General features: G+C 47.1%; 1 protein-coding gene across 1 annotated transcript; it reads right to left on the bottom strand.

Annotated features, from left to right (window-relative positions):
- Window positions 1–10,329: 10,329 nt before the first annotated feature.
- Window positions 10,330–12,047, bottom strand: LOC144130143 (uncharacterized). The gene has a single exon (XM_077664155.1). The coding sequence runs from the start codon at window positions 12,045–12,047 to the stop codon at window positions 10,422–10,424; it is 1,626 nt and encodes a 541-aa protein (XP_077520281.1). The 3' UTR covers window positions 10,330–10,421.
- Between the last annotated feature and the right edge of the window lie 8,542 nt (window positions 12,048–20,589).

Here is a 20,589-nt window from a genome sequence, read left to right as displayed (position 1 = left end):
CCAGGTCTATTTTAGAGAGGTTCGTGAGGATGACCTCATGCGAGACGTTGTCGAAAGCCTTGTTCAGGTCTAGCCCGAAGCGAGGTAGAATTCTTGGGGGGGGGGGGGAGAGAGAGAGAGAAGCTCTAGCAACAGGCAGACCTTCCAATCTCTCCTCCCATTTTCTTTCTTTATAATCAAATACATTGTAACGGAGGCTTAGGTCAGCGCTGAGGCGGCGGCGAAAACACGGCGGTGACAGAGCCTCTGGTATGTCCAGGTCAGCAGGCTCTTGCTCTGAGCAATGGCAGTGCGGCTAGGATAATGCCCCTCTTCTTCATGTGGCCCCCGGGTTGTAGTATGGCTTGAGTCGTTGGACATGACCAGTCTCGCGACTACGTCGGCGGAGATCGGAAGATGGTGTGAGGGGCTGAATAGTGTAGTTGACTGAGGATGTGAGCTCCAGGACACGGTATAGCCATAGTATTTCGAAAGAAGTTTATTTGAGAGGCCGGGAGCAGAGGAAGGGATCCACAGCCAGACGAGTGAACCGGGTGGGAAATCCGGCTCAAGCAGACCATCGCCGCGGCGGTGTTTTGGCGCCCCTGAGTGTCTGCCGTGAGCGACCGTGCAATCTGGCAGTAGTCTTCTGCATCCTGGGCAGCTTCAGAAACAGTTGTACACTCGGATGAAGCAGGGCGGCATGGGAGAACTCTGTCGATGGGAGCGGATCGATGCCGGCCGTAGAGCCGAAAAATGGGGAGAGACCGGTTGTGGACTGAGCAGCAGAGTTGTAGGCGTACGTAATATAGGGTAGAACGAGGTCCCAGTGCATGTGGTCGGCTGCAACGTACATAGCCAGCATGTCACCCAGAGTGCGATTAAATCATTCAGTTCGACCATTTGTTTGCGGATCGTAGGCTGTACAAGCCCGATAAAATTCTATTGCACTCGGCGAGTAGAGCTTTAACGACGTCAGACAAGACGTCACTATATATATAAAGTACGGCGCGCGGTAGCCCAGATTGCGCGAAGAGGAAAGCACAGAAGGATACGATGGCAGCCTTGATGCAAGCCTTCGTTTGTTAGTGGCGAGCGGGTCCTCCGAGATGGCGCCAGAATGCCGCGCGCTGTAGAACTACTGCATAAGTACCTAGAGTTGCACATAGGTCCGCCAAGTTACTGTAGAAAGGATCCAAGCTATGCGGCAAAGCCGCAGAGCGAGACAAGCCTTCCGAGCCTTTTACTCGGCATAATTATATAAATCAGCAGAGTGCACGGAAAGATTTGGGGAATATTGCCGAAGGTAATCGCTCGATGATTTCCCCGTCCACGTTGCGCCGTATAGCGTCTCCTGCAGACTCACAGTGTGGCTTTGCCACATAACTTGGATGATTCCAGCGGGAACTCTGCAGATTTACGCGTAACTTTCGCCGTTAGCGGGCCGCCGTCCGGCCACAAATATTTCAACACCTACTCTCAAATTTTGCATTATCGAGTGTCGTAATCGTCGGCCAACTTTTTATATACTCACAGACCTTTCTTTTGGCAGTATGAGCGATACACCGATGTGGCCTGGGTAGGTACGTGTATGTACGACAAAGCGGAAATTATCACAGTGTTAGAGAGAAATTAAACTTCTCAAGAGCGCAAATGCAAAGGGGTATAGACACCTAATTTTGGTACGCGGATTAGATTAGGAAGTTTGCAGGGATACGGCGGTCGCAGCTGCCAAATGACAGGGTTAATAAGAGAGACATCAGCGAGACCTTATTCCTGTAGTTGGTGTAGTTAGGCTGATGATGGTGGTTATGATGAATAAATTTTTGAAAAGATTGGCTTCAGTGCACAACAGTATATAGCTTCAAAATTTTAATTTGCATCGTGATTTGAAACGTCGAACGTTAAAGGAGTACAGAAATTACTTTTGGGTGCGTGTTTATTTTTATTTTTTTGTAATGATGCTTAAAATATTATTATACATGTATTTCTACGTGGCACTCTCCTACGACCAGAAAATATCTATAACCAAATTTATTTAGTATAGTATAGTATGTTTATTTGGCCATATTATATACAATATGCCCTCGAGGTGAGGCTAAAGGAGGTAGACCAAGCATACCTCCTGACAAGGCCTACACCCCGATCACACATCATGGAAAACGGGGGCCGAATGGACAAAAGATAAAAAACAATGAGCAAACATGATCACAATAGAAAATAGTTAATGATAGACAATAATAAATATCAATTAACAATAAACGAAACATTTCATAATATGCACATTCAAAAAAATAATAAAGGAAACAGAACACAAACACACACTCAAAAAAAAAACTAAGTATACAGAATTAGCTGAAATTTAACCGGGGGGGGGGGGGGAAGAATCGTCAGTTTTGTCTTGAATACAGACACACTATAACTTTCTAAAGCAATCTGAGTAAGATACTGGTAGGCATTACACAATGTTATAATTTGATAATCGGTTGTTTGTTTACCATAATTTGTTCTGGGTCTTGCAGTAGATAGAGCAACGGAACGTAGACCATACGCAACGTTTCTTGAATTATAAGTATTAGAAAAAGAGCTAAAGTCATGCTTGACTTTATAAAAAATGTGAAGAGCCAAACTAAAATTGTATGAATTAAAGAAATTGCGAACATGAAATGTTTCAAAAAGATTTGCTTCAACAGATGAACTTGAACTTAATAAACGTAGAGCTCTTTTCTGGAGAGAAAGCAATTTGTATGAATCAGTTTTGTTGCATGTACCCCAGACTAGGTTGCAATACACCAGGTGAGAATGAACAAGGGCAAAATATAACTGTTTTTTAACTTGTAATGGGAGGAGATGTCTAACTCGATAAATAACATAAATAGATCTGGCCATTTTTAGTCTAATGTAGTTTATATGATCACTCCAACCCAAATCGCTACGAAAAAACACACCAAGGAACCGGCAACTATGAACTTGCTCGATGTTAAAGTCATTAAAAAATAGTTTGATGTGATGATCTAATGGTTTGTTTTTTGGATGGAAGAGCATAAACTTTGTTTTGTTTACGTTTAATTGAAGTTGATTAACATAGAGCCAAACCGCTAACTCCTCAAGCCAGGCATTACATTGGTGTTCAATTACTTGGAGTCTGGAGCCGGAAAAAAAGACAGTATCGTCGGCATACATCATGATATTAGGAGTTAATGGAATGTTTACAATGTCAGCCGGAAAAAAAGACAGTATCGTCGGCATACATCATGATATTAGGAGTCAATGGAATGTTTACAATGTCATTAATATAGAGAATAAATAAAAGTGGTCCCAAAATTGAACCCTGAGGGACACCGAATTTTATCATACCAAAACTGGATTTTACATCATGAATCTTAGTGTACTGTATCCGTGCAGTTAGATAACTTTCCAAAAGTGAATTTGCCACTCCACGGATCCCGTAAGTCTTTAATTTATGGAGCAGTATTGTATGTTGCACAGAATCGAAAGCTTTGCGTAGGTCAAGAAAAATTCCAACAGAAAAAAGCTTAGTTTCAAAATTGTTAATTATAGAGTTTTTAATATCTAACAGAGCAGATTCTGTTGATTTACCGGCCTGAAAGCCATACTGTTGGGGGAAGATAAGATGTTTAGCTTGTAAGAAATTGTTTAGTCGCCTATAGAGTACACGCTCAGCTAACTTCGAAAACAGTGGCAATACCGAAATAGGACGGTAATTATTTGGGTCATTTTTGTTCCCTCCTTTGAATAAAACGGTAACGCGCGCGACTTTTAATTTGCTAGGGAATACACCAGAAAGTAGCATTCTGTTACAAATATGCGTAAGAGGGCCAGCAATAATATTTACAGCACATTTGATAAGAAAAGCAGCAACTTCGTCATCTCCAGGTGAGCAGGTGTTCCTAAATGAATTAATGATAGAAATACCTTCATCCACTGAAGTAGGGGACAAAAATATAGATTCAGTACTGCAAGAGGGTAAGTATGAGTCGACAGTCCGGGTTGAATGACAGCTAGCAGAAGGTCGGTATGCTCCGGCAGCTAAAAAGTGTTCATTCAGCATATTGGCAAGTGAAACTCCAGCATAATTCACCCCATTGACTTTCAGCTCAGAGGGAAGACAATTCTTCCTGTTCCCTATAATAACGTTATTACCTTGCCAAAGTAATTTAGGATTGTGTAAGATTGACGAAAACTTATTAATATAGAAAAAAGATTTAGCTTTCTTTAGATCTGAGTTTAATTTATTTCGAAACTTCTTAAACTTAACTAAATCATCCGGGCATCGCGTTTCCAAAAAACGAGAGAACATTTTGTTCTTTTCTTTAATTTGTTTCAAAAGCGCTCCTGTCATCCATTCTTTTCTAGCCTTTCTATGTTTTTTTATAGTTTGAGTTGGGAACGCGGCGTAATAGCATTCAAGCAGCTTCTGAATAAATATATCATAAGCACGGGACGAGTCATTTTCACCATATACATCTACCCAATTAATTGTAGACAACAAGTGACAAAATCTGGAGATGCTCTTTTCATCATTAAGTCTACGAGCGTGAACGGGTTTATTCAATTTGGTCGTATCAGGAAAAAGTGAAAAGAAAGGCAAGTGATCACTAATACCAGAAGAAAAAACACCGGATATGCAACTCTGAGGTGGGAAATTAGTGAAGCACAAATCAATTAATGTTTCAGAGTGCAAGGATATGCGAGTAGGCAATTCAATAGCAATGTCACAACCATTAGACAGCATTATTTCATTTAAATTATTCTTCAGAGCGTTATCCTCCAAAAAGTTAATATTGAAGTCACCTAGAACAATGATACGCCAGTTGTTTTGGTTTGCAAACTTCAGAAAACAATCAATGAAGCGAAAAAAATTGTCAGAATTTCCATGAGGGGGGCGATACACAACCATAATAGCAACTCTATGAAAAGAAATGCAGACAGTTTCAAAATCAGTACAAACAAGTGAATAATCCGACAAGACCTCAAAGCACAAATAATTTTGCACATATAAAGATACACCACCACCACGCTTTCCATCTCGAAATACTGAAATGGGTTTGTAACCAGGAAACTCGCTGACATCTGCATTTGAGGTAAACCATGTTTCAGTGAAGGCAATAAGGTCAAAATTAATGTTCAGTTTAGTTAATTCAGCTTCTACTTCATCTGATTTATTTTTTAGGCTTTGACAGTTCAAGTGGTAAAGAGATAGTGTGTTGCGAGGATTGTAAGCACAGTCCTTTAGAAAGTCGGTGAATGACTCGGCAGTAAAATAAGCCATTGTTGAGCAGGCGTACTACGCAGACTCCCAGCAACAGTGATTAAACCATCTTATCAATGTCCTCCTCACAAGCGATCCTGATGGCTCGTGCACCAGGTTGCTTTCGAGCGTAGATCTTTCCTTCCTTAGACCAGACGAAAGCGTACTTCATTTCCTTAGCCTTTATTTTAGCGAGCCACAGTAAATTCCTGCTAGAAGCCGTCAGGTTATCAAAGAATCAAATGTCATCTTCGCATTCTTTGCGCTTTGAAATCCAGTCTGTTTTTGTGTATCGGTTGGCAAAACGGATCAAAACCACAGGCACCTTGTCTGGTTGAGATGGAAGGCGGTGTAGCCCTTCAATGTCCTTTGCAACAAGTGTGGGCAAGTCAAGCTTCACAGCAAGGCTGTTTACTTTGCTCAGTAAATCTTCACCATCTGTCACAGGTATTCCATGCATTTCCATGTTTTGCCGCCTGCTGTACTGGCTCAGATCGTTCAATTCCTGACGCAGTTTTCGAATTTGCTGCCCGTCCTGGTTTGCCTCAATGTCGTCAACTCTCTTACGCAGGAGCTCGATTTCCTTGTCATGCCTATTAGATACTTCGAGCAATTTGTCATACGTGTCAGACATATGTTGTACAGACATTTCAATGCTTGAAACAATTTCCTTCAAAGATGTCAGATCATCCACTTTGGCCGTGAGATTTGCCAAAGCCTTATTAATCTCAGCAAGCTGTTTGCATAGGACAGCAGAAGATGCATTACTGCTGCTATCCTGACTGCGAGACGCCGAAGATCGACATGTCAAGCATTTCAAGGCTTTTCTTAATTCAGCATTTTTTGCTTTGAAACTCCGCTCCCCAACCCCTGCACACTTCCCTATATGAAACCTTTGACAGCAATCCGCACAAGTCATAAATTCTTCACCATCTATAATGTCTTCGTAGCATGCAGAACAAGGATCAAACTTTTCAGATGACATTGCAAGCAAGACACTAGACCAATGGGCAGCAGTGACAGCAGTGGCGGCAGTATGCACTGGCAGCTTAACAACAGTAAGAAAAGACAACTAACCTGCAAATTCAAAACAGTTGTTTGAGCACTCTTGTGCAGCAACGTGCCACCGCCACCGCTGCCCGATGTGTGAAGGCTCTCGACGACTTGCGCAGCCTTATAGCCAGAAGGAAGGGGCGTATCTTCACGTGATGACAGCACGATAGGCAGCCGCACTAGGTGCGTCAACGAAGCCAGCAGAATGCAGATCGCGGGTGATACGGAAATTCTTGCAGACGGACAGCAGCGAAGGAACTGCAAATTCAAGACAGTTGTTTGAGCACTCTTGTGCAGCAACGTGCCATCGCCACCGCTGCCCGATGTGTGAAGGCTCTCGACGACTTGCGCAGCCTTATAGCCAGAAGGAAGGGGCGTATCTTGATGATAGCACGATAGGCAGCCGCACACGGTGCGTCAACGAAGTCAGCAGAATGCAGATCGCGGGTGATACGGAAATTCTTGCAGACGGACAGCAGCGAAGGAACTGCAAATTCAAAACAGTTGTTTGAGCACTCTTGTGCAGCAACGTGCCACTGCCACCGCTGCCCGATGTGTGAAGGCTCTCGACGACTTGCGCAGCCTTATAGCCAGAAGGAAGGGGCGTATCTTGATGATAGCACGATAGGCAGCCGCACACGGTGCGTCAACGAAGTCAGCAGAATGCAGATCGCGGGTGATACGGAAATTCTTGCAGACGGACAGCAGCGAAGGAACTGCAAATTCAAAACAGTTGTTTGAGCACTCTTGTGCAGCAACGTGCCACCGCCACCGCTGCCCGATGTGTTTCGATTTCTGTTTCAACAGCCGAGCGATGACTGTGATGCAGTGAACTACAGTCACTGTAACTGCGACGTCAACATGTTCTTATAGCTGACGTGGGGCATAGAAAAAAACTCCGCTACAATCGCTGCTTTGTCGTTTTAATACGCTACAAAGCTAAAACCAGCCTTCCTCAAGAAACGAAATGACAACGAATGTAGATGCAGCGATTATGTTGCAGTTTTTTCAATGCCACGCGTAACTTGTAAACGCACACTGGCGTTCCTCATCCGTCTGTTGAAACCGAAACTGAAACAGCACGAGAAAGAAATGCAGTTATAAATTATCTAGCGGTCGTAGTAGAGTACCATGTTGTAATCCATGTATGATAATGCCTTAGGCGTCATTACAAACAAGAACACACACCAAAAAGTTAGGTGCGTATACTCATTTAAGAAATTGAACGCTCTACCACGATCCAGTAACTTCAACTTTGATTCTGTCTACAGTGTTCCGGAAGACACTGTAGTGGCAAGAGCGAAGCGGGTTTCGGTGGGAGGCTCTGAAGCAAAAAAAGCGGTTGGCCGCGCGGGGCGCTGCCGTCGAATACTGGAGGGGAAAAGCTGGCCGTCTGGTTTGCTGCGTCGTTCCTTTCAGCCAGTTTGAGCGTTGTCGTTGGGAAAGTGTGGCGCTTTAACCGCGTTCGGATAATAAAAGCGGGTAAGCGCGTCCCTCGGAGACATAAACATATGCAAAAAGTCTACAAAACGCAGGTACTACACCACACCCAGCCGACCGCGAACATTAAATTTCGCCTGAGTGGGGCATCCTGAGGAAGAACCAAAGGCACATAGAGCGGAAAACCACCTGGGGCTGGGAAAGTGCGCTGCTAGAGCAATTCGGCAGCCAGCGAACGCGGGCAAAGTTGACGATCAAGCACTGAAGCTCGAGGAGGAGGTTAAAGAAGATAGGCCAAATGAAATGGAGGTGAAACCACTCGGCAATAGCACGAAACGACGGTAAAGCAAGAATGAAAGGGTGTGGACGAAGTGTAAAAGGAACTAACGGAGGTGTTGGAGAAGATAAAGTGAAACGTTTGGATCGGTTTTATGGGGTTCATTATGGGGTTTAACATCATAACCTGAGTCGCTATTGGGACAAGTGACTCGGGTTACGAAGGACGCCGTAGCCACTCTGGAGAATTTCGAACCCCGGGGGTACGTTCTTTAATGTGCACTGACTTCGGACAGTACACGCTTGCCTTTATAGCACTTCGCCTCCATCTAAATGCAACCGCTGTGGCCGGGATCCAACCCGAATCTTTCGGGCCAGCAGCCGAGCGCGCACTACAACCATTGATCAGTCATCACGGCGGCAAAAGAAAAGGGAAGCGCGCAAAAAATACAATAAAGCAAGTGCTCATTAAGCAGGAAAAAGAAGGCAATAAGTAAGACTATGGGAAGAGACAAAGAGTTTATAGACACCTACGTCCGCCGACGCGGATAGAAAACCACATCTCCCTTTCTGTGAGAATGAGAGAGGGCTCGCGGATGCAGCAGAAGTAATTTGAACGGTTTCAGTTATTTCTTTTGTAAGGCAGCCACTATTCGGGATCACTGAGCAGCTCTCAAAGACTGGCAGACAGCCGCAGTCCCTGCGGTGACGCCATTTAAGGCGTCCGCCACGGTCCCTTAGAATCTCTTTCCATCGCTTGAGCACCAGTACAAAGTGGAAAAAAGGCAGTTTTCTGCATACATGTATCATGTGAACATAACAGCTGCTATTTTATTAGTGAATATGTCCCATCTGAGAATGTACGTCAAAGCCAGAAATGAATGCTCCATTAAAAGCGGTAGTTTGGTGCGTTGTTAACTGCATCAAATTAGCATTTAATAATTATAAAATTGCATTTATTTGGCTTGTGGTTACGTTAACGTTACACTTAAATTTGAAAAACAGTCATTTCTAAGATTAGGCAGGAGCGACATGGAACTCAATTACAAGGTCTGCATTAATTTGAAAAACAAAGCTTTGAGAAGAGACTATTCGAAGAACCAGCAACAGTATAGGTTGGCCATTGTAATTATGGCGCAACCAATTTAAGTGAGCTTGAAAAAAGAATAAGCACTAACAGCATGGGTAGAAAATCGCGCACTATAAGGCGATTTGCATGAATACTTGAATGGCCTTCATTAAATAGTGGGCGCCGTGCTCCCATGCAGCTGATGCTACATCCGCCCGTTCCATCAGCCATAAAATGTCCAACTATGGAAGGGTAGCTGTAAAATATCTCCTAGTAGCGTTATAAGAACGCCTTGAGCGCATGATATTTTAAAAGCATTATAAAATATTCACTAACAAAGCTACAGTCAGAGCGGTGGTGAATTATTGCATAGGAAAAAAAAATCAAGGATCCGGTGTCATGTGTTCTGAACCTCAACGAGTGAGCGAAACAATAAAAGGCACTTTTGTACTCATCGTTCAAGCGCTATGCTATTTCGTGTGGAAGATATTCCACCTGACCTTCTTGAAAAAAAAAATGAAACAAAGCCCCGGAAACACCAAGATTGGTAGTTGCATTTTTTCAAATAGAACAAACTTGCAGCCAAAAGTTGTAGGTTATGGTTTTACCATTCCAAGGGCTGCAAAGGATATCCTACGGGGTGGCGTACGTCGAAGGGGGAGTTAATTTTTGGGCATTGTTCCTCTTCAAGACAAACTAAAAAGAACAAATTGCGGCATTGAGACAGCGATATATTGGTTTCAAATAATAATAATAATAATAATAATAATAATAATAATAATAATAATAATAATAATTGGTTTCGAGGGAAAGGAAATGGCGCAGTATCTGTCTCATATATCGTTGGACACCTGAACCGCGCCGTAAGGGAAGGGATAAGGGAGGGAGTGAAAGAAGAAAGGAAGATTAAGCCGCTTAGGTGCTTGTGAGCGAACAAAATCAATTCCTCCGGTGACAGAAACGAGCGCCAGACAAATTTTCGAGGTAGCGGCTGGCATCCTTGCCTCCCGTTGGCGCCGTCACTTAAACACAGCCACTGATTTCCCTTTGAAAGGTTAAAAATAATTGTCCAATCGTTTTTTGCATCTTCATTGGCAGCCAAGCGGTGATGCATTAAAAAAATGGGATACCGGTGTGATAATGCCATAAAGAACAGCGCGACTGTCCTGTCGGCCCCTCGTAGCCGCGCAGCGCGCGTACCGACGACGCGCTGTTTCTGCTCCAGGTGGTGGTGGTAAAAACGTTTATTTCCTCTGAAAAGAGGGAGTTACATGGAGGGTGCTCTGGAGTCAGGCTTAGTGCCCTTCCCCTCACAATCACTAGGTGGAGTCCCTAGTACGGGACCCCAGTGGCTTCCGCTGCCGCCATAGCTCGTTCGACCATCGCCTTTTGGGCTTTCAGGTCGCAACAGGCGAGTAGGGTCGCCTCCCAGTCCTCCCGGGTGGGGTTTGGGTTTGGAGTAAAAGCAGGGTTGGAGGGGCACGCCCACACCATGTGGTAGAGGTCCGAGGACCTCTCCCCACAGTGCGGGCACTCCCCGGAGAAAGCAGGGTCAAAGTGCTTTAGCGAGGCCGGGCACATCATGGTGTTCGTGACAAGGCGGTGGAACAGGCGTTCCTCCGCTCTCGTTAATCCTTTACACGGGTGGGGGTACAGTTTATGTCTATCTTTGTATAATTGCGTTATTTCCTTGTAAGTGTAGGTCGGCGTGGCTTCCGCTACTTCTTCAGAGGAGGCGGGGGACGAGGTTCCCCGGTTAGAGAGCGCGCGGGCGGCTGCATCTGCTGCCTCGTTTCCTCCTAGCCCCGAGTGGGCCGGAGCCCAGACTATGAAGCGGTGGGATGGACCTCCTACGTACGAGCTGTTTTGCAGTAGCCGGTAGGCCAGGTACGGGACCCAGCCCTGTTGGACGTTCCGACACGCCCCTCGCGAGTCGGTTATGATTGTCTTGGAATCGGAGTGTGTTGCCGCTAATGCGATGGCGACTTCCTCTGCTTGAGTGACGCTTCGGGCTTTGAAGGTGAGCCCGTTCACCGTTTTGGACTCGTGGATCACTGCCGCCGTGTACCACCCGCCTTGGTGCGGGCCGGATGCGTCCACGTAGTATACTCCGGGTTTCCTTCCGTAGTGGTGAGCTAAGGCCTCTGCCCTGGCCCTGCGTCTACCCTCGTGGTCGTCCCTGGACATCTTAATTGGGAGTGGTCTTACGTGAAGGGCGTAACGCCACTCCTGAGAGAGTCTTACTCTCTCCTCGGTTAGAGTCGTGTGTTCTATGTGCAGACGGGCTAAAAGGTGGCGTCCTGACGGCGTCTGCGATAATCGCGTGTATTGACCTGTGAGGTGGGCTTCTCTAAGTTCATCGAAGGAGTTCGTCATACCCAGACCTTGGAGTCTCAGGTTAGACGTGGTTATCGGGAGGTCGAGGGCCTTCTTCGCCATTTTGCGTATTATCACCTCGATGGTGTTCTGGTCGTGTTTGATGAGGCGGAGATAGGGGGTCGAGTACAGGATTCTGCTTGTTACAAAGGCATTGGCCAGCCGCAAGGCGTCTTTGCTTCGCAATCCCCCTTTCTTGTTCGAGACTCTGCGGACCATTCGGCCCACCTGATCTCCCACCTTCTTTAGTTTGTCGAGCGTGGTCGTCGCCAGCCGACGCTGGTGGATGAAAAGACCTAGGACTCTAATTTCTTTTCTTTCGGGTATCGGTTCCGATCCAAGTCTCAATTCTATCTTGTTTGTGCATTTTTTGTTGGGGCGAATGTGCACGAATTCGGATTTTTGAGGGGAGCAATGAAGGCCACATCTTTTCGCGTACTCGTCCACTGCGGTGGCCGCCTCCTGCAGGCTGGCCTCCATATCACCGAGAGAGCCCTGCGTGGCCCAAATGGAGATGTCGTCCGCGTACAGCGCGTGCTGCACACCCGGGACTTTCTCCAGGTGGACCGGCAGGTTCTTCATTGCCAAGTTGAAAAGCAAGGGGGATAGCACCGCTCCCTGTGGCGTCCCTCTCGTGCCTAATAGAAAGGGGCCGTGTTCCGCGTTCTGGATCCTCACGTAGGCCTTTCTGTCCGTGAGGAAGCGTTTTATGTACTCGAAAGCGTTCCTGCCGCATCCCGTCTCTGATAGGTGTGTGAGGATCGCCTCGTGTGTCACATTATCGAAGGCTCCCTTCAGATCTAGGGCCAGCACTATCTTATCCCCGTTCGGATGTTCGATCGGGTTTAGTACCTCCCTGCTGAGCTGCAGCAGGATGTCCTGAGCCGATTTATTTGGCCTGAAGCCGTACATCGAGTCGGCGAAGACTCGCTTGTTTTCTAGGTACTCAGATAGTCTATCTCTGACCATAGCTTCCATCAGTTTGCCCACGCACGAGGTGAGAGAAATAGGTCTTAGGCTATCCGTATCTATGGCCTTGCCGGCCTTGGGGATGAAAGTTATCAGCGCCGTCTTCCACTCCGTGGGAAGTGGAGCTTCGCCCATTCAAACCGAATTAAAGTGTTTTAGGAGGGATTCGTATGCGCGGTCCGGCAGATTGGCTAGGAGTTTTACCGATATCCCGTCCCTTCCTGGCGCAGTCCCGCGTTTCATCCTCGCTAGAGCGGCCTTGAGTTCGTATATTTTGAAAGGTTCGTCCAGCTGAGCATTTTGGGCTCCACTGTATCTGTAAGCTTCTCCCCTTGGATCTTGGGTCGTGCTCAGGTACTGGTCCCGAAGCTTCAGTGCGAGCTGGGCCGTATTTCCTTGAAATGCATGTACCGCTCTCTGCAGGTGCTTCTGCGTCTCGGTGCGCGTCTGGTTGGGGTCTATGAGCGCCCGGAAGAGGCGCCACGTGTTTTTGCTAGACATCTGCCTAGCGGCCGCGTTGCACCTATCTACCCAGTTCGCGTCCGCGAGTTGCGCCGCGTACTCCGCCGCTTCTTTAGTGATTGCCGCGATCCGAGCTCTTAGTTTTCGGTTATGCTTCTGTCTACGCCATCTTTTGACCATGCTGCGTCTGGCTGCCCAGAGGTGGAGGAGGTGGGTGTCCACGTCCGTCACCGCCTCTGAGAGCTTTACCTGCGTCTCCGTCGAACGCAGGTTGATCAGCAGCTGTTTTGTCCAGGCTTGATAACCCTACTCCTGGATGGAGCTTACCTCGTATTCCTTTCTAAATTTCGTCCAGTCCGGCAGCTTACTGTGCTCCGTAGGCCTGGTAAGGGGTTTCGTACGGATCGTTATGGTGATCAGGCAGTGGTCACTACCGATAGTTTCCTCCGTATTCGTCCACTCCACTCGCCTCGCGTTTTTCGTGAAGGTTAAGTCGGGACACGTGTCCCTCTGCACCGAGTTCCCTATCCGCCTGGGGCACGCCGGGTCAGTGTGTAGGGTTAGACCTAACGCGGACGCCGCCTCCGCTAGCTTCCGTCCTCGTATGTCTTCTCGATGATAGCCCCATGAGGGACTCTGCGCGTTGAAATCTCCCATTACTAGTAGCGGGTCGCGTCCTGCTTCCCTGATAGCTCTCCTCAGGAGTGTGGAGAAGGTTACGTTTTTTGCTTTAGGTGGGCAGTATACGTTCAGGATGTGTAGCGGCGAATCCTCCTTTTTCAGTGGCAGAAGAGTCACCATCACGTGCGAAAAGCTGGTTTGTAATTCCAGATCTACCAAATTTGCAGTGAAATTTTTGTGCACAAAGATGCACGTTAGGGGGTCGAGTTGGAACGTTTTGTAGTTTGTGAGGCTCACGTTCCCGCCAGGTTCCTGTACGGCCACTACTGCCGGAGTATGCTCGTACGTAGACAGGTGCATCCTAAGATCCGCTCTCTTAGTCCTCGATTTCAAGCCTCGACTATTCCACTGCGTTAATGTTATGGGACTCTCTTTAGTTTGTCTCGCCATGTTGTATCTGGAGATTGTTGTTATTCTGGAGGGGAAATTGCTCCTGGTGGTCTTCCTCCTCGTCCTCGCTCAGCACCCTACGCATCCTGTAGGCTCGGGGATTCTGGAGTCTCCTCGTGTTAGCGTATTTGCGAACCGTCATCGCTTTCGCTATCTGTTGTGAGACTATGGTGGGAATGGATTCCTGGACCCTTCTCATCATAGCTTCTAGTTTATTTTCAAGACTAGGTTCTGTGTCGCTTTCCATCGCCTCCTCTTGCTGAGGTGGCTGGTGTTTAGCTAGCGCACTTTCTAGTTTGCTCGTTAGCACTGCGATCTGCGCTTTTAGAGCTGCTATCTGGTTTCGTAACTCGGTTTCTACTGGGTTGGGTGTGGGTGGAGAGGAAGGTTTTGGAGGAGGAGAGACGGTCCCACTCACCTGCCGCTTCCCGTTCTGGACTATGCTGGCCCAGGTCCTCTTTTGCTTGGGTTGATCAGAAGTCGACTCCCTGCTAGGTGGAGGGGGCGGGAGATTCCCGCTTCCTCCCATCTTCTCCTTGTTTTTTTTCTTCTTTTTCCTCCTCTTTTTCTCCTGATTGCTGGGTTGTTGCTGCGCGTTCGTGCGGAATTTCGCCGTGCAGTCTCTGGAGTTTGTGGCGTGTTCGCCGCCACACACCGCACATTTTGGTTTGCACACGTGAGGGGACCGCACCCCCTCCACAAACGGGGCTAGCGTTCCGCAGAGTCTGCTCCAGGAGTCTACGCCACCGCAGCGCCGCGGCAACCACTTCTAAAGCCTCACGGGGAGATCGCCGCTTTTGCCACTACAACAACCTTCTAGAACACTGAAATTCTGTCCTAGATTTTCTTGACCCACTCTTAAATCCAGCAAGCGCTGTGCTGCTTCACTGTATTTTGTGCCAATATCTCTGCCTGCAATTTCTTTTTCCCACGCACCTGTTTCGATGAGCCAGCGCCTAAAGCGATCGCAGCGCCACCTTTTGGCTAGTGATGGTGCGGCTGGTCAGCCCGCATTACGGCATTGCATTACAATGCACTACTATGTAATACGATGTCCAGCCAGCTGGAGTCTGTTTGTTGAGATAGACGCGGCCGGTCTCGAGGTGAGCGCGAGCTTTGGTTTTACACGACAAACGGCGACCGCCCGGGGTAATAGCTGAATCTGCATTATTCTCAAATCTTCAGTGCCGTTTTCGGCATAGATTTGTGCATCAGTTAAGGAACATCTAGTGTTTGACAGTATTCTACGCTGAGGCCACAGAGCGTCGTGTGTTTCGTGTACGTAAGCCGTTACGACAACTTGTTGGTATTTAATCTCTCTTTGAGCGCAGGTATCTGACGCGTGAAGCACTGCTGATCGATTTTTTCAGCTAGTGGAGAAAGTTAAGTGTTTCTGTGTGTCGTATTTGGTATGTGTTTAGTCACCGTCCCGTGCAAGAATTTTTGCTGTATGCGAGCTCATCATATGGTTAATGTGTCGTCTGACATTTTTTTGGAGCCCTGCACGACAATGAAGTGTTGAGACACGAGCAAATCAGTCTGATTCCATGTCAGCTTTGCATATTTATCGTTTTCTCGGGAACAGTACCTAACATTAATGCAAGATTATAGCTTGTTTGTTTGCTTGTTTATGTGCGACAGTGTGTTTTTTCGCATTTCATTTGGCCGGTAAACGTTATGTCCGGCGTTCCGCTATAACTAACCAATCCATAGTTCTGGCCCAGATTTTGTGATTTTTTATATGCAAAAAGAAATAAAGCATGCTTGCGTGCTTACGTGTGTGCACGCGCAGGTTTGTTTCGGGGTATTCCGCGCTGTTAACCTGGCAGGTTAATAGACTGTTCGGTCACCTTCAGGTTCGGCGCGAACAAATCATTAGTTGAAGAAATGTGTTAACTATCAGTCATGCTTGCTCACCATGCTACACCTTCCTTAGTGGTATACAGGCGATTTTGAGACGATTTTGAGACGATGATGTGCTGTCAGTGCTTCAAAAACGAGGCTAGTCCATATTGGTCGTCATACTCTCGCCTTTAGTTTATTCTGCATTGTAATGTAATGTAAGACTACATGACACCAAATTTTTGCCTGCGTGTTTTTTTTTTTCTTTCAAATGATGCATTAAGGCATTGGTATACATAGACCATCCCATGGTATTTGCCTGTGACGGCTAAATCAGTTATAACTGAATTTTTTCTTGCCACTGCTTCAGTTTCGGTTTCATCAGCCGAACGATGGCTGTGACATGTAGTTGAACTCAAGGTAATGTGAGACACGATAAAACGGCAGTTTAACTGTTGATATGTCGTTTGTTGAAATTCTAGCTCTAAATGTAGGCTGGTTTAAGTGCTGTAATGAATTAAAACTATGTATCCGCATTTATATAGCAGTTTTTTCGTGCCTCACATGACGCAAAGCTTCAACTCCTCTTCACAGCCACCGTTCGGTTGATGAAACCAAAACAGCATGAGAAAAGAAGTTCAGTTATAAATTAGTTACCACGGTTACCACCTGGTGATTCATGTATCCTAATATCTGACACTTGTTTTGAAAGAGAAAAACACGCAATAAAATTAGGTGTCTATAGTCCTTTAAAGCTAACTTATCTGAAAAGGGAATTAATTCTTGTAGATTTTAGAGTTGTCTAAACATCTGATCTGGGCTCAGTTCAGATGGCGTAGTACAGTACGGTGAATCTGCAAACTTTCCATGTAGTTAGGCCTTCGATATTTGCATATTCTTTTACTGTAGTAACTTATTTATTTTATTGATGTGCTGCTGCATTAATTGTACTGTTGCAAGATGGAAAGCTGGGCAAGTTGCTATACCACTGGACCACCGCTCATCCCGTGTCTTTCATCGTCTAGACCTGCATCGTTTAGCACAGTTTCTTTTATAACAAAGGCATTATTCAGGGGAGCAGGTACTTATTGCTTTCATGTTCAGTTGGGTTTTTTATATTTAAAGGGGTGAAGACACTAAAACTTTCCTAACGTGTTTTTGCTTTGAAATTGTGCATATAACATTAGCAAACATGGATCACCAAGTGGAGTTTGCCTGCACTAAATAAATAATTTGCAATTTATTTTTTTACTCTGCGGTTTTGATTTCAGGTGACCAAGGGATGGTTGCGACGTCACGAATGAAAATGAGATTACATGAGTCATAAAAAGCTGTAATATAATGTCTTCTTGCTCACTTTAATTAATTAATTAACGCTAACTCGTTAATGGACTTCCTCTTCACTACGTCTTCCATTCCCTCTTCAGGTCTCGGCTAATTCGAGACCTTACCATTCTGTGGTCGCTACAGCGCACCTTTCCGAGGACGGCGACATCCTGAACGATGCCAGGTTGAACGCACAGTATAAAGTCGATTTCATTTTTATTCTCACCATTGGGGCTCTTCCAGGTCCACTTTCTGTTCGCTCGTTTGCGGAAGAAGGTATTCATGATCCGTAAATTGTTTCTATCTGAGAATTCGACTAATTAATCTTCACTGCTATTTTTGTAACCTATCCCATAGTCGCCTACCGCGTGGTTTCCAGCCTGCTTCTTGCGCGCCTTCGCATTGAGGCCGCCCATCAGCAGAGTGTAGTGTGATTCTGCTTTATTCATTGCCGATTCCACGTGTTCATAGAAGCTTTCCGGGGTCTGGTCATCATGCATGGATGTTGGCGAGTACGCCTGCGCCTCTTTCAGCGTGTACCTCCTATTGAGCCTAATTACGATAGCTGCTAGCCTAATACAGAATTCCTCTAGTTTGCCAGCTGTATCCTGATTAATGAGCAATCACAAACCTACTTTTCGTCTATCCGCTAATCCGCGATAGCACAGTATGTGTCCGTCCTTTAGTACTGCATACGCCTCACCTGCCCTGCTAACTCCACTAGGCCCCATGACATCCCATTTAATTCTCGCTAGCTCCTCGAACAGCACTGCTAACCTACTTAAAAATGTATGTAGGTTTGAACGGGTAAGCAAATAGGATTATGACACATTTGGTTTGGCTTTATAGGATGGACGTCCCAAAGCGGCTCAGTCTATGAGGGACACCGTGGTGGAGGGCTCCGGATAATTTCGACCACCTGGGGTTCTTAACGGGCACTAACAGTGCACAGTACACGGAATTTTCACATTTTTCCTCTATCGAAGACCTACCGTAGTGGGCGCGTTCGAACCCACGACTTGCATGCACTGTGTGCTGTAAGTGCACGGTGATTAACCACGGGTAATGGTAGGTATACGGCGCCCTCCACTAAGGAGTCACTCAAAGGCTGAATCGCTTTGGAAGCTTCATCCTATAGTGTTAAACGAAATGTGCCATAATCCTATTTGTCTCCTATTCAAACCTGTACACATTTTTCAATAGGGCTAGGCTAGCCTCACTAGATAAAGTTCTAGCGTTAAACGTTGCCAGGTTCAGATTCCAATGGCGGCCTTTCCGGAGCCAGAAATTTTTAGCGCCCTCCGCTGCGCCACAGCTTTGACCGCCGCCGTGGTCAGTTGCACCGCAGCCGCTGGGGACTGAGGGCCGAGAGTTAATTGGTTTGTTCATGGAAGGTTGTGGCCAAGTACCACACCAGGGTGGCCAAATCCCGTTCTGGTACGGAGCGCGTAGTCGGTTCTGCTCAGCGAGATCAGGCCACGCCCCAGGCCTGGTTATGCAATTCCATCCACACGGGCATTTTTTTATTAACCCGCTGGGGAATTACTTGTGACCAGGATTCGAGCCCCGGTCCTCTTGCACGCGAGGCGGACGCTCTACCTCTACGCCATCACTGCATCCTCATCATCGACGTCATTCTAGCGCTCATATCCGCATTTGGCCTAATTAAGCAAATCGATTGACATTTTATATTCATGTTTTGCGCGCTTTGTGGTGATGTACTTATCCAGCTACGCACGCATGCAGTCAATTTGAGGTCCGAAGGCGCTCGACTGGAAGTGACCTGAGCACAGTGTCCGGCGCGTGCTTGCCCTGAAGTTCGTTTACCCCACTGCTTGGAGCCATTTACGCAGGAAGTTGGCCTCGCTCAGCGGGAACCTGGGCTGCCTGTGTATTGAAAGAAGAAAGAAGGGAACAAAGTTTTGTGTGCATTTAGAACTGAACACTCAACCACTGTGACCACTCTGCACATTCTCGTATGAGTCTCGGAAACACTTATCTGTTAAAGCCGCAAAGTATACTTCGAAAAGCCCAGCTTACGTTAACCGTACTCGTCGAGGATTACATTTGCTTCATTTCGAAGTATGGCGGTGGCCGCGCATTGTATGTTGGAATCACTTTCACTTCATGCATTAATTCACGCAATTAATTCCACTCCTTGATGCTTGCTAAGGGACCGGAATTAGACGGGGCGGAAGTGGCTCGCGCTCTCCTCCGAGACACGCATCCTCCACTCAAGGTGCGCGGCCAAGCACACCGCTATGCAATGGGGCGAGCGGCGACGACATAGCGACAGAGAAGGGAGAAGACCGTCGCGCGTCGCGCAGCAAGCTCCGCGCCGTCGCCATCAAGAGCTGGCGAACAAGCGAACGAAACCTGCCTGCCGCATACAGGAAGGCTGGCAGGAGGGGACGTGGTATACAGGGAACCACCGTTTGTCACCGTGTCTCTTTTCGATTATGACAGGAAACTGTTTGCGGAAAGTACTGCGTGACTTTAGCCACACTTTGCGTTAACTCAACTCGGATAATCGGAGGATATCCCTTCAGTGTCTGCTAGAATTAGGCGAATTCTCACCCATGCGACTAACCGCAGCCAGCCGCGGAGGCGGCGGACTTGGCGTTCTGTGGTTCTACGTTTGGGGAAATAATTCTGTGCAGCGCGTGCACCTGTTTTTCTTTTTTTTTTTCGAGATCACTTTCGCTGGCGTTCTGTGGTTCTGCGTTTGGGAACTAATTCTGTGCAGCGCGTGCAACTGTACCTTCGCTGGGGGACTTGGCCTCCTTGTGGCGCGGAGCTCATTGGCTCAATAAAGTGACCACGTGACCGCGGACACGTGATGAGCGCAAAAAACCGCCCATAGGGTCAGTACGCGCCCAGTTCGTCGCAGGGTGCGTGTGTGTTGTGTTGTTTGAGGGGCGCTGGTCGGTGGCGAGGTTTCCGGAGTGAACATTGCGCGCCATGGCGGGAGCGGGCCGAGGAGCTCTGTATCGAGTGCGAGGCTTCGACAGCGGCCTCAACTGGCGACCGACGCGATTCGCCGACGACGTGTCTCAGTACCGCACATGCCACATGTGTCGTGTGCTTCCAAGAAGAACGGCGCTGTTGCCTTGTCAACATTCCTTGTGCGAGCCGTGTCATGGAAGCCTGCTCAAAGATGGCCGAGGAGCTTGTCCGATAGACGGGGAGGCATTCGAAGAGAACGAGTGTCACGTGGTCGACGTGCCTGCTAGGGAAGTTGAGAACTTGATGGTACGTGCTACGTGCGGAAATTTTGTGTTTTTTGTGCACGACGCGGAGGCGGTACATAAGTTTTGCCAATGCTTAAGCAATCTGTTTCGTCTTGCGAGGGTTAACCACTGTTGTTAGCGTCGGGCTTTCTCCTCGTTGGCGTTCCTTAACCCTCCTCCTCGTCTTGCCTGCCTCCTCTTTTCTTTCACAGCTCTTGCGCTCT

This window comes from Amblyomma americanum, chromosome 4 (genome assembly GCF_052857255.1).
Source record: "Amblyomma americanum isolate KBUSLIRL-KWMA chromosome 4, ASM5285725v1, whole genome shotgun sequence".
In the NCBI taxonomy this organism is placed as follows: domain Eukaryota; kingdom Metazoa; phylum Arthropoda; class Arachnida; order Ixodida; family Ixodidae; genus Amblyomma; species Amblyomma americanum.
The sequence above is the reverse complement of the archived record's forward strand: the minus strand, read 5'-3'. Positions and strand labels throughout refer to the sequence as shown.

Bases quoted from the DNA above. Each gene is read 5' to 3' on its own strand.
- LOC144130143 (XM_077664155.1), bottom strand. From the start codon at position 12,047: ATGAAGAACCTGCCGGTCCACCTGGAGAAAGTCCCGGGTGTGCAGCAC.